The sequence below is a fragment of the Eptatretus burgeri genome, unplaced genomic scaffold (genome assembly GCF_056783735.1).
Source record: "Eptatretus burgeri isolate ZD-2024b unplaced genomic scaffold, Ebu_testis_v1 Ebu_testis_scaffold_3179, whole genome shotgun sequence".
Taxonomy (NCBI): Eukaryota; Metazoa; Chordata; class Myxini; order Myxiniformes; family Myxinidae; genus Eptatretus; species Eptatretus burgeri.
The window spans coordinates 49,853-62,441 of record NW_028225127.1 but is presented as its reverse complement, the minus strand read 5'-3'; the positions used below and the strand labels follow the sequence as shown (position 1 = coordinate 62,441).

Sequence of the window (12,589 nt, the reverse complement as noted above, 5' to 3'; positions counted from 1 at the left end):
ACAACCTACCACTCCAACAATTGCTCCCTTCCCGTGGGCAGTTCCAAACAATGACCAATCCATTGTTGCCCCCAAAGTCTGCCTCGTGGAATGGCATGTTGGCAAAGCAGTAGCGATTCTTGAATTTGCCGCCTGCATCGTCCAACCAAGAGTGGACATGTAATTTGAATGGAAGTTTTAATTCCAAGGTCATCAATTAGTACCTGATTGAAGGCAACGACGGCATTGTTTGTGTGTGAAAGTTTGTCAGATGCTATGGGATAGCATGGATGCTTCAATTCCCCCTTCGTGTTGACAATACACCACGACGGTGAAAAGACCATCTCTGAACATCGAGGTTCAGAGTAAGACTATCGTGTAATTTACCCACTCCACACTCATCACATGCTCTGTCCATGCTGTCTGCCCCATCAATGTAACTGTCTGACTCATGCTCTGTCTGACTCAGCTTGACTTCCTCTGTTTGCATGCAATTGGTACATCATGAATGTGATTTCTCACTGATCTTGGAAGGAGTTCAACATTTTCGTGGTGTTTGCACAAACACACATCCTGGTCCTTGCCAGTAGTTGGCAAAACCCAAGCTGGCCGGAATTCTTGAAATTTTCTCCCTCTCATCCTGTTGTCTGGGAAGTCTTTAATGTCAAGAGGACACATCTCTGATGTCCGAAGTAACAGTGTTTTTTTTGTTTCTTTCCTGGTTGTCCATGAGTGACTACGCGCTTGACATCTATCTCTTTTGGAAGCATTCGACTCGCATCGTCGCGTCCCTGGTCATCCTTGGACTCGCTTCGTCGCCTCTTCGGTTGTGGCATTGTCAGGCCGTTTCCTATGATCAAAACACAACCTCTTTCTCTTGGCGTTGAAAACGCCTCGCTCAAATTGTCCTTTTGCCGGACGATGTGAGAGACTGAACGGTCGTGCGGAATTTCCTGAAGTTCTGCGGTTCTCCGTTCTTTTTGTGGAGGTGGTGCCCTCTTCACCATTACCAAGACTCTCCCCTTACTCTACCAACTGGGGAAGACTGATGCATCTCCTCCAAGACCACTTGTAGGTGCGGTTTGCACATTTCTCCGCTGAGCCTCCCTTTCTCGTTCCCCCCGCGTCCTTTTTCTTTGCTTTTATTTTTCTCCGCCTTCTTGTGTCCCAAGTCCGGCAAGTTCCAAGAGAGGACCTGCGGTCCGACGGTCCTAAATATGTAAGAAAAGGAGAGAGCCAGACGTTATGGATGTGAGCGACACCGTATCCTCCGGTCCTCACGTTTTGCATGTTCATATATAGAGGTGGCCCTGTAAGAAAGAAAAGAGGTTGATGTATAAATGTATACTTTACACTTGCATGACAACACAACCGGAGGCAGAAGCTTCACATCCCCAATGAAGTCGTAAACTCTCCAGCTGCTCCACCACATACACTCACAGTCTGCCTGGTTGTAAAAGGTTCTCCTTTTTGAAAAGAGAATAATAATAATAATAATAATAATAATAATAATCAGGTCGTACGGATTGGACGAGACAAATAAATAAACGAATCGATTTTTACCCTTGCCGAAGGAGAGGGTATTACGTTTTGGTCCGTTTGTTTATCTGTTTGTTTGTCCACACAGAACTTTTGTGTTTTTCTCCGCAACCGCTTGTCGGATTGAGATGAAATTTTTTCACCGTAGGTGCGACTACTCATGTAGAATGTCTTAATCATAATTATGACAACAAGGGTCATGTGGTGGTGCAGCCATGTTGGATTAAAGAAAAATATTAAATAATGTTTGCTCTGGAACCGCTTAATCAATCGACGTGAAACTTCACATTTACGTTAGTGATGGGGAATACATGTTTTAAATATCAACTTGATCGGACGCATGGTCCGACAGGCAGCATTATTTAATTTTTTTGATATGGGTTCTTTAATTAATTTATTTTTGAATGAGGCTCACTTAGCTGTGCCTGGATGGGTTTTATGGTAGAGGAGGAGCAGCTGAAATGTGAATCCTATCCAGGTTCCTCCTGATGACTTCATGTTTGCTTTTTGCTTGTTTGAGTTCCTTCTGATGACTCCAATGCAGGACTCGTACCTATTTGGTCTTCCATTTTATTTGAATTTAATTTATTTTCATCCCTTTGGAAGTTCAATTGAATAAAGAAGACTAATAAAAAAAAACATCATAAGGAGGAAGGGAAAGGGACAGTGGGGTTGAGGGCGGTTGTCCATACAGGCATAAAAAACAACAAGTCGTTAACAATACCACAACTCAAGTGGTTAGTTTCTCCATGGATCATGAAAAAGACCTCCCCTGGAAAAAAATGAATAAATAAATAAAATAAAAATTAAATACAAAAACTACAGAAAACAATTAAAAAGAAAACATTTTGCATTTTCTTATTTTCATCTGGTGTTGATAAATCGGTGTGGTGCTGATGTGCTGCAGGCATGATGGATGGGCTGTAAATGGTCCCCACCTGTTTCTAATTTCCTTGTGTAATTATCATTTATGTGTGGACAAACGGACAAACAAGACAGACAGACAAACAGACCCAAACGCAATACCCTCTCCTCCTGTGGTGAGGGTAATAAGCACAGCATGGGTGAGGATTTCACCCTGAACATGACAATTTCTGGAACATGAACATGAACATGAACATGAACATGCCTTTCGGTCACAGATTGGGCACAGTCACGTGGGTTTTTTTCTTTTTCATCTGCAGATAAAGGTGTGTGTCGAAGCACTGAAGGTGGCTGCACGTGAAACCCCGACACGGAATGTCCATGGGCATCTTTCCCAGCTGCAGATGATCACCAAGCCATGCCCATCAAAAGAGCAAAGGTGAAAACGGGACAGGTCCCATGGTGTGTTCATGAGAACGATGTGGGGAAGGACAAGTTCGAGAGGGAAATGAGAGAAGGGGAAGATGCAAATATTCGTTTGGTAAATGCATCTTCCTATCATTATACGCCAACCAAGGAACATTTAGATATTAATCATGAAGCATCAAAACCAGATACTGTATATACTTTTACATTTTGTGTGTGTGTGTGTGTGTGTTTGGGGGCGGAGTTACGGCGTGACGTCACGAGGAGACGTGATGAGGTCACGCCGCGTCATCGTCCCGCCATTTTTCTGGCGAGCTCGACTTATATCTTCCTGCGTGGAGGAAATATAAGAACCTCCTGAAAAGGTAAATGTCCTTTCACGTTCTCATCGCTCGTGATACTTGTTCGTTTTGCTTCTCGCCCTTTCGGCTGTTGTCCTTCCGTCACGTGACTCCCCGACAACGGGGGAACCTTTGTTTCTTGGTTATTGAGTTAACCGGTGATTTGATGATTACTGGGATTGCCAGGAAATTATGTGCAGGAGGAGGCCGTTCGGCCCATCGTGCCTGTGCCGCACCAACACCAGATTTAATGAACCCGTCAACACTCCCTTCCCTCCGTGTACAGCCTTTTCGCTGCTGGTTGCATCATCGGTTATGGGCGCGGATGTGCCGCTGATGCAGTGCCCCTATTACCGGTACGCCGGTACTCATTTCGCCGACCTCCGAAGGATGACAGGCTGAATCAACCCCCTGGTGTTAATTCAACGGTAAAAAGCATCCCAAGCCACCCCCAAACCGCGAAGCCACCACCAGGTTATGATGTTGTTATTGTTTTTCTTTCCCTTTTTGCTTTTGATTCCTTTGATGCAAATCAATGTTTTGCTCACGTGGTTTCTTCGTGTTTTTTTTTTTGTTTCTGGTGTGCATAGTCGAGGCTCGTGGAAGAGCTCGGACGCCGAGCGGATCAGGACGTAACAGAAAGACAGGATGTAAGACACGCGCCGCACGGAGAAGGAAACTCCAAGGAGGAAAAAAAAGTGGAAAAAATTTTTTTGAATTCGGAAGGATTGAGCTGAGGGTTAACGAGGGTAGAAAAGATCATGAGCTTGGATTGGGGACCATCTGAGACGATGGTGAACGGCGGTCTTGAAGACCTGGAGGGAGGAATGAGATGGAAGAGGATGCGGAAGTCGATTCCACCGAGGCAGAGAGACCACCGACCTATCTGCGGCGGCCAAGTGATCGACCCATTGATGACGAAGCTTTATTGTGCGAGAGATTCCAATAATGTTGAAGGTCTTGGTTTCCATGACATCGAGCTGAGCATGATGTGAGGCAGGGGGGCCAGCCCAGAGGGGAGAGCAGCACTCCATCAAGCTGCGGATGATAGTCCTTGGAGGTGGATACTTGTAGGTAACCTAGTAACTCACAACCATTCATTATTAGGTCCCCTTATGAGGTCCGCATTATTAGGTCCAAGCAACTCAAGGCCATTTTGGAATCGCTTGTCCCCCTCCGTGCCCACGTTGACCATCAGCCCCCCGGACCTACAGGTTTGAATGTCAGAACGACCGGACGTAAGATGCGGGGGACAGATTTGGGGGTGAAAGTGATTGTGTCGTTAATCGTTGTGTCATTGATCAATGGATGATGACAATTGTACTTGGGCCTCCTTTCTGTGCTCGTTGTTTTAAAGTTCTCCGAGCAAGTTGTGCGATTAAATCGAAATGGGGGTCCCACCGATGACCGAGCGACGCGTGTCCTGGCTCGACGCGTCCTCGCCGAAGCCGTTCCTGCAGAACATCCATGAGTAAGAAGCGCAACGGATGACGCACCAATCGTGACACTTGGTGGGAATTTTTATTTATTTACGTACTTATTTAATTTTATATCGAACCCCGAACCCTGAATCACATTTGCCGCCTGCTCAGTGTTGCAGGTCAGTGATTTGTGGCTCTTCTTCTTCTTCTTCTTCTTCTTCTTCTTCTTCTTCTTCTTCTTCTTCTTCTTCTTCAACTTCTTCTTCTTCTTCTTCTTCTTCTTCTTCTTCTTCTTCTTCTTCTTCTTCTCCTTCTTTCTTTAATTACAGAATTGTTACCTCCACCACCAAAGGTGGAAGGACGTTATATCTCTCACCTCTGTCTGTCTTGGTTTGTTTGTTTTAGTTGCGAAAATCGAAGATTTTTTCAGGGATATTGGTTGTTCTTGTTTGTTTGTTTGTTTGTTTGTGTGCTGGACATCTCAACAAGCTGTGGGTGTGTGACAAGGATGAACCGATTCGATTTTGGTGAATATCGGGATCCGGATGCTGGAATTTTAAAAAAAATGATTCTTCACCATTTCGAGATAGGCCCCCCAAAAACGAGACAAATCACGATATTTCAAAAATGTTGTGGACGGATTCGGACGAAACTTGGTGGTGGCCTTCCAGGTTTTTATCAAATATAATTGCCAGGACAAGATGGTTATTCTATTTTTGCAGGAATGGCTTTGCCTCGCACGCATTGAGCCGGGATGGGTATCATCCGGTGACATTTTCCTGCCCGGTCGGTAGTTCGTCGGCTTCCCTTGTGTCATGCCTCGTTATGCTTTGTTCTGCAGTCCCTGAGGATTCTGGAAATCGAGGATCTGCCGCTGATCTGCCATGAAGCTCTCAACGTGCCCTCATCCTTTGAGTATGAAACCTCTTCGGTATTTTACTCGAACTTGCATGTTGGAGTCGGACTCCAGTTAAACTCTGGTATCTATACACTGAATTGGACTCGTCACATCCAGCTGATGCGGCGCAATGGCTGCGGAAATCAGTCTGGAGGAAGGAGACAATGTTGAGGTGTTAAGGTGATCTGTATACCAAAGAATGGTACCTGTCAATGCATGGTGAAATAGGGTTGGTGGGGTGTGGGGTTGGTGGGGTGTGGGGTTGATGGGGTGTGGGGTTGGTGGGGTGGGACTTTGAGCTGCCTGGGCTGGAATCTCGACTCGGCGATAAAACTTTCATCTTGGTGTTCTGAGGGCAGGGCGAGGCGTCCCTGGGATAGACATGAAACTGGGATTTCCAAATCCGAGTATGAGTTTGTGGATGTTTTAGATCCCAACGTGTTTTCTTAATAAACTACCCAGTATTACCAAACCACCCAGTATTACCAAACCACCCAGTATTACCAAACCACCGAGCAGAACCAAACCACCCAGTATTACCAAACCACCGAGCAGAACCAAACCACCCAACATAACCAAACCACCCAGCACAACCGACCCACCCAGTATAACCAAACCACCCAGCATAACCAAACCACCCAGCCTAACCAATCCACCCAGCATAACCAAACCACCCAGTATAACCAAACCACCCAGTATTACCAAATCACCGAGCAGAATCAAACCACCCAGTATAACCAATCCACCCAGCATAACCAATCCACCCAGCATAACCAAACCACCCAGTATAACCAAACCACCCAGTATAACCAAACCACCCAGTATAACCAAACCACCCAGCATAACCAACCCACCCAGCATAACCAATCCACCCAGCATAATCAAACCACCCAGTATAACCAAACCACCATCTTTGCCCAGAAACTACTTTGACATCACCAACATTCTGTAACTAGTTTACTGTATTGATGATGATAACTTGGTTTACATTCGAAGTTGTTTATTCATTTTATAACACGAGCAGAGTACCCCCCCCCCCGATGGGCGATTTTTGGTCCAAACACGCAACACGTTCCTCTGACACAAACCTATACTTGGGCGTTGTATAGGCAACTGACAGCTGCCTCATTCGCTCCTGAATCCGAGTTACGTACATGAGGCAAAACATATACCTACTCACCCCTACTGCTTATAATTCTTGTTGTGCATGGCAGCTGATGATTTTGTTGGGGCACAACTATGCTGCTTATGCTGTGCCCTGTACCAGTACACCGGTACTCATTTCAACAGCTTCAGAGTGATAACAGGCTGAGTCAACCCCACCTGGTGTTAATTCAGCAGCCAACAGGGATTGAACTTCTGGCCATAAGATCCCAAGCCAGCCACCCGAACCACTAAGCCAACACCAGGCTTGCTGTTCATTCTAAACACCTCCCTGGAGTGAACAACCTGGGGACAGGTAAACTGTGCTGTAAATGGTGTTAGACGTGTAATACCCTCCCACACCTGGAGGAGGCGCCACACGATACACATTTACATCGAGAATTTGCTTCCTCCTCCACACCCGAGACCACCGGCAAAGATAAAAATTGAAAAATGCATTAATCGGGGTCATGCTGACCCGATGGGGCAAGTCTGGATGTCATTGGCCCAGAACTGTCGGAGGAGTAGCGCAATGAACAAACAAACGCACACCTGAGTTCGATTGTGCCCGAGGCTCATCGAGGCTCATTCAGTGAACGAGGTTCCCTCGTTACCGAAACGAAGTCACCGAGTAAGGAAGACTCACAAGGAGTCACCTCCCGCACTTACAGCCGCCATTCCTGAAAAGCCGACGCACTCTCAGGCCAAACAATTGAAGTCGTGACGTCACAATTAAAAACTTTTTCACAAAAATAAATAAACTTCAGGGAAGTTACTCATTGGCTGCTTTCGCAATGGTCGTCTTGTTTGCTGATTTATCGCCTCTGTGTTTCCCCCCACCAAATGTTCCCAGGTGTGGATCCAACTCCATTAATATGTTGTCCGGCTGGGGCAGAGAACATGTGCTTCGGCTTGAACCGCCCAACCAGACGACCACGACGATTCCGCGACGTTGGACTCCATTTTATGTGAGGGTTCAAAATGAAACTCGGACGTTGACTTTTGAAAAGTTACAATGATTTTTGTGCATTTATCATTTTGAAGGACTGGTCAGATGAACCCGCAGGTGTGAACACTCACCTTTGGGCTGTGTAGCCTGGGTTCGAGTCTCGACCCAGGTACAAAGTGCCACTCTGGTGTTTGGCATGCAGGGCGACACATTTATGTGTGAGCACGTCTATCGGAAGCACATTAAGCCGGAGGACCCGTCCACCGGCACCGGAGGCTTCGGTGGATGGTGAAGACCATGGTGTCTTTCGCGGAGATTCGGCGAGTTGTCGCCGGCACCCTGGAACAAATTCAACAAAGTATTATTGTTATTATTATTGGAGATTTTGCATTTGATCAGACAATTTGAATCGATCACCAAGACCAGACTGGGCAGTGATGATTCAGAGCATACAGAAGGGTGTCGACCCAAGGAAGGTCCACCAGGTGGACATGTAAAAATTTTAAACATCACGTGCAGTGTATTTAAATATTATTTAATTTGTTTGTATTAAAATTTCCATCATGTCTTAACGCACCAGATACTTTTTATCTGGTGGGTTTTATCTTAACCCACCAGATACGATGCTTCATGAATTTTAAGAGTTTAAGGAGAACGAGGCCGCAGACACCTCGTTTTAAACCTCGACCGCAGGCTGCAGACCCTCGACTCAGGGTCACAGGGGTCAAAAAAACCTGGGGGAAAAAATTTAACTCAACATTTGGTATTGGGTCATTCCTGGTGGAACTTATTGATATCTTTCAAATTTGCTTGAGGTGAGAAGTGTGGGGATTTTGATGCTGCACCATCTCGTTATTATTATTATTATTATTATTATTATTATTGTATAATTTTTTTTATGTGTTTATGTAACTCAATCCTTTCATTCTTCTTCTTCTTGGCCTTTTAGGTGAGAAAACCTTTGCAACTCACTCTAACTAATATGATGTGCCTGAGCCTGGAATTGTCAAGCAGGCTGATGCAACGACCTCCCACTCCCTGGGATTTGCACAGCAGGCATTTGAAGGGAAAACTTCTGCCACCACCTTTCCCTTCTTTGACTTTCCTAAGCTGGTGATTGTGGAACAAGGTTCTTCAACCACCTCTCCCTCCTCGAAGAGTCTAAGGTGCCTGAGCCGGTGGTTGTGGAACAAGCTTCTGCAACCACTTCTCCCTCCTTTCACTTACCTGAGCCGGTGGTTGTGGAACAAGGTTCTGCAACCACCTCTACCTCTTCTGAGGCGCCTGAGCTGGTGATTTTGGAGGAAGACTTTGCAACGACGTCCTTTCCCTGCCCTGGCGTGGCTGACCTGGTGATCGATCGTGAGCCACTTTGAAAGCCCGGGGCATTTCTACGTCCGCCATTGTGCAGATTCTCATCTGTACGTGAAGCTGAACGAAGCTTTGCAGTCAACCCGTGGCAGAGACCTCCGGGTGCCGGACTCCATTGCCGTCGGTAAGCCGGCACCATCGTGTCGTTCGACAACACCTCCACACGGATTAATTGTTGAGAAGTTTCCAAACGTGACACGTGACATCAAACATTCATTTGTGTTTTCCTTTCCCATAAAGTGTGCAGGAAGCGCTTGCGGAGCGTGGGCAGGATTAACCTCCACGTTTCGAGGAATTCTTGGTTTTTATCAATGTCTGAACCGATTGCCATTGACGCAACCTTCTACCTGCTAAGCACCTGCGGATCGATGCAAAACTTTAAATGTGGGAGGGACCCCCCCCCCCGTTGGGGAGAATATTTTCTCTTGATGACCCTGACGTCATAGGTCACAAGGTATGGCAGCCACATTGGATTAAAGGGGAAAAAAAATGGACATCTCCGAAACCGCTCAACGGGAAAAATTGAAACTTGGCAAATGTCGTCAACTCCCCACGGGGTACACAGGGTGATCACGATGATGTCATCCGTGAAGTGGTATTCCAGCCACAATTCGTTGAATCGACATCCTTATCCAAAAAAAACCTCCTGAAACTTCATATATCTCATCGACGAGCAGATGTGGGTGAAGAATCAAATTTATTCATTGACGAGAGTAATGAAGAAGAGATGCACTTTCAAAGAAGGGTCAAGCAAGTCAAGATGCAGGAGAAACAAATTGCTGACATGTTGAGCAAGTTGAGTGTGGTGTTGGGCCTGGGTTCTGATCCTGAGGACGAGCAGGCTGAGTGTACGCTCGATGGACAACACGGAGGGCTCGTGTCGCGACAGGCCTCAAGAAGACGGAGCGAACACCAAGAGGTCTCACCGCTGGACCTTGTCCTTAAACTTGAATGCTTTCTCATCGACCACGGTCGCAAGGAACTCGTTCACTTGAGGTTTGTGTTTTTGTAGATGTCGATGGATTTAATTTTGGACCTTCATTCAAGCTCAGAAGCTTCGAATCGTGGACGAAGAAGAACTCTCACATTGCAGTTCCCATCTGAACACCTCAAATGCTGCACGCGTGGTCCTTCGGGTAGCCGAGATTTATTTGCCTTTGTCACGCTCACAGGATTTATCTTTCTTCCTCAATAATTGAAACCCGAATCGATTCAAGCGTCAAATGGACGAAAATTCATGAACGCGTCCATCCTGATCGCCGAAGACCCTGAAGAGCCAAAAGACCTCAAAGACCTAAACTCCCTGAAGACCAAAAAAGACCCTGAAGTCCTCAAAGTCCCAAAAGATCCAAAAGACCCTTTAGACCCCTTTGACCTTCACACCATTGAGACCCCTTCCGGCCTTCAGACAGATTAGCCAGCTGAGACCCCTTCACCATTTCGACCATTTGGACCTTCTCATGTCACAAATAAATTTCAAACAAGTAAAATATCAGAAATAAATTTGTCGAACATAAATGTTTGTGTTATGATTGGTGTAAATCATGCCAACTCAGCAAATGTGTGACGTCAATCTCTGCAATGACGTGTGGAGAGACGAGCCTAGCGAGTCGATCCATGCTAGTGTATACACTGTGCGGATGTATATATCTATACATGTATTGTTGAATATTTTTTGGAAACAAGATTGTATACAGAGTCGAGGCTCATGGAAGAGCGAGAACACTGAACGGATCAGGACATAACGGGACAAAATGAACAGTAGAGAGGGGGGACACCAACAGCAGGGTTGAAGGAGAATTGGACAAATAGATGTGGGGAGGAATGAGGGACAGGAACGGACGTGCGGGGTGGACAAGATGGACACAGAGGCAAATTCTCAGGAGAGAGGTACTGGAAATTTAGAAGGAGGTGGGATTGGGTGGGGTTAACGAGGGAAGAAAAGATCATGGTTTTGGATTGGGGATGATCTGAGATGGTGGTGAACAGCTGTCTTTGAGACAAGGAGGGAAGTATGAGATTGAAGAGGATGTGAAAGTTGGTTTCACAGGCGGGAAAGAAGAGGAACGGATGAGTGGGAGGTGAGCAACGATCCTGGATTTATGTCGTTTCACCAGAAGGGGGTTGATGGTGGAGCGTGTGTGCCCCACAGAAACATGGGAGTGACAAAGCACGGAGATGGTTGAGTGTACAAGAGCAGAAAGGAGGTGGTAGAAGACAGAGACCACCGACCTGTCGGTGATGGCGAAGCGATAGGCCCATAGACTCAGCTTCATCGCGATAGATTCCAATGAACTTGAAGACCTGTGTTTCCACGGCGTCAAGATGTGAGGCAGGGGAGCCAGCCCAGAGGGGAGAGAAGTGCTCCATCGAGCTGCAGATCAAGGCCTTGTCGGTGCATAGTAGTTCAGGTGTGCCAAGGAAGGACTTTGCACAACGTAGGATTCCCAGTCGGTGACTGGCTTGTCAGACGGTCCTTTCGGAGAGAGTGTGAGATTTTTCAAGATTGGAAGACATCTGAAGAGAGGGAAGAGGCTGCTGCCTGTCCGAAGGATGATTGATGTCCTGGCAGAGGGTGGAGTAATCAGCAAGTAGACAACGGGGATTTTTTTTCCCAGAGAGTCAGAGAGATCGTTGATGGAGATTAGGAATAGGACTGGGACCAGAACACTACTGCCTTGAGAGTGGAGGAAGTCAGTAACCCAAGAGTGGACTTGGTCTTGGATGCCACAGAGAGAGAGAGAGAGAGAGAGAGAGAGAGAGAGAGAGAGAGAGAGAGAGAGAGAGAGAGAGAGAGAGAGAGGAGAGAGAGAGAGAGAGAGAGAGAGAGAGAGAGAGAGAGAGAGAGAGAGAGAGAGAGAGAGAGAGAGAGAGAGACAGAGAGAGAAAGAGAGGGAGAGAGAGAGAGAGAGAGAGAGAGAGAGAGAGAGAGAGAGAGAGAGAGAGAGAGAGAGAGAGAGAGAGAGAGAGAGAGAGAGAGAGAGAGAGAGAGAGAGAGAGAGAGAGAGAGAGAGAGAGAGAGAGAGAGAGAGAGAGAGAGAGAGAGAGAGAGAGAGAGAGAGAGAGAGAGAGAGAGAGAGAGAGAGAGAGAGAGAGAGAGAGAGAGAGAGAGAGAGAGAGAGAGAGAGAGAGAGAGAGAGAGAGAGAGAGAGAGAGTCCTGATCTTATCTCTGACATTGAGGGCCTCCACCCATTGTTGGGAGACAAGGATACTTTTTCATTGATGTGCAAGTCAATTATCATCCAACACCTACCTGGTAGTTGTCTGACAACGTCTTCAGCACATGCTCTACCTTCTTCCATTCCTTTCGAAAGATGCTGCGACAGCAGATGTCTTGTCCTGAACGAAGGCCCGGTCCATGTGCCACCAACCTGCCCACCCTCTCACCAACTCATATGCCACACTTTGGCTTCACACCTGGGCACCTCGACATCGGACTGTCCTTAACACCACTCAAAGTGAACCCTGAACCTGAAGCAAGAGGTCAAGATGGCAGTCCTCTGTGCTCTTGACTCCATGACACCCTGCCCCGCTTCCTGAGCTTTCTCAGGCTTCACCGTAACGGGTATCCCTCATCAACCGGAAGCAGATTCCCTTCTCCTTGTGGCCTGGAGTTCCACAAAGGATAATTTATTTATTTAATGACCTTCTTCACGC

At 46.7% G+C, this 12,589-nt stretch overlaps 1 protein-coding gene across 22 annotated transcripts in view; it reads left to right on the top strand.

Moving 5' to 3' along the window:
• The window catches only part of LOC147006409 (F-box/LRR-repeat protein 4-like), a 58,378-nt gene that overhangs the window by 35,642 nt on the left and 10,147 nt on the right, over window positions 1-12,589 (top strand). For 7 of the 22 annotated variants that reach the window (XM_085868885.1, XM_085868884.1, XM_085868883.1 and 4 more), the window contains 5 exons: window positions 2,703-3,173; window positions 4,507-4,620; window positions 5,412-5,485; window positions 7,465-7,579; window positions 8,510-9,055. In XM_085868885.1, the coding sequence (XP_085725011.1) occupies window positions 2,703-2,743 (41 nt within the window). In that variant the 3' untranslated portion in view covers window positions 2,744-3,173; window positions 4,507-4,620; window positions 5,412-5,485; window positions 7,465-7,579; window positions 8,510-9,055. Of the gene's footprint in view, window positions 1-2,702; window positions 3,174-3,435; window positions 3,624-4,506; window positions 4,621-5,411; window positions 5,649-6,682; window positions 6,928-7,464; window positions 7,580-8,509; window positions 9,056-9,171; window positions 9,928-12,589 lie in introns of all 22 variants that reach the window. The other 15 variants (XM_085868867.1, XM_085868865.1, XM_085868874.1 and 12 more) reach the window with 15 other exon arrangements.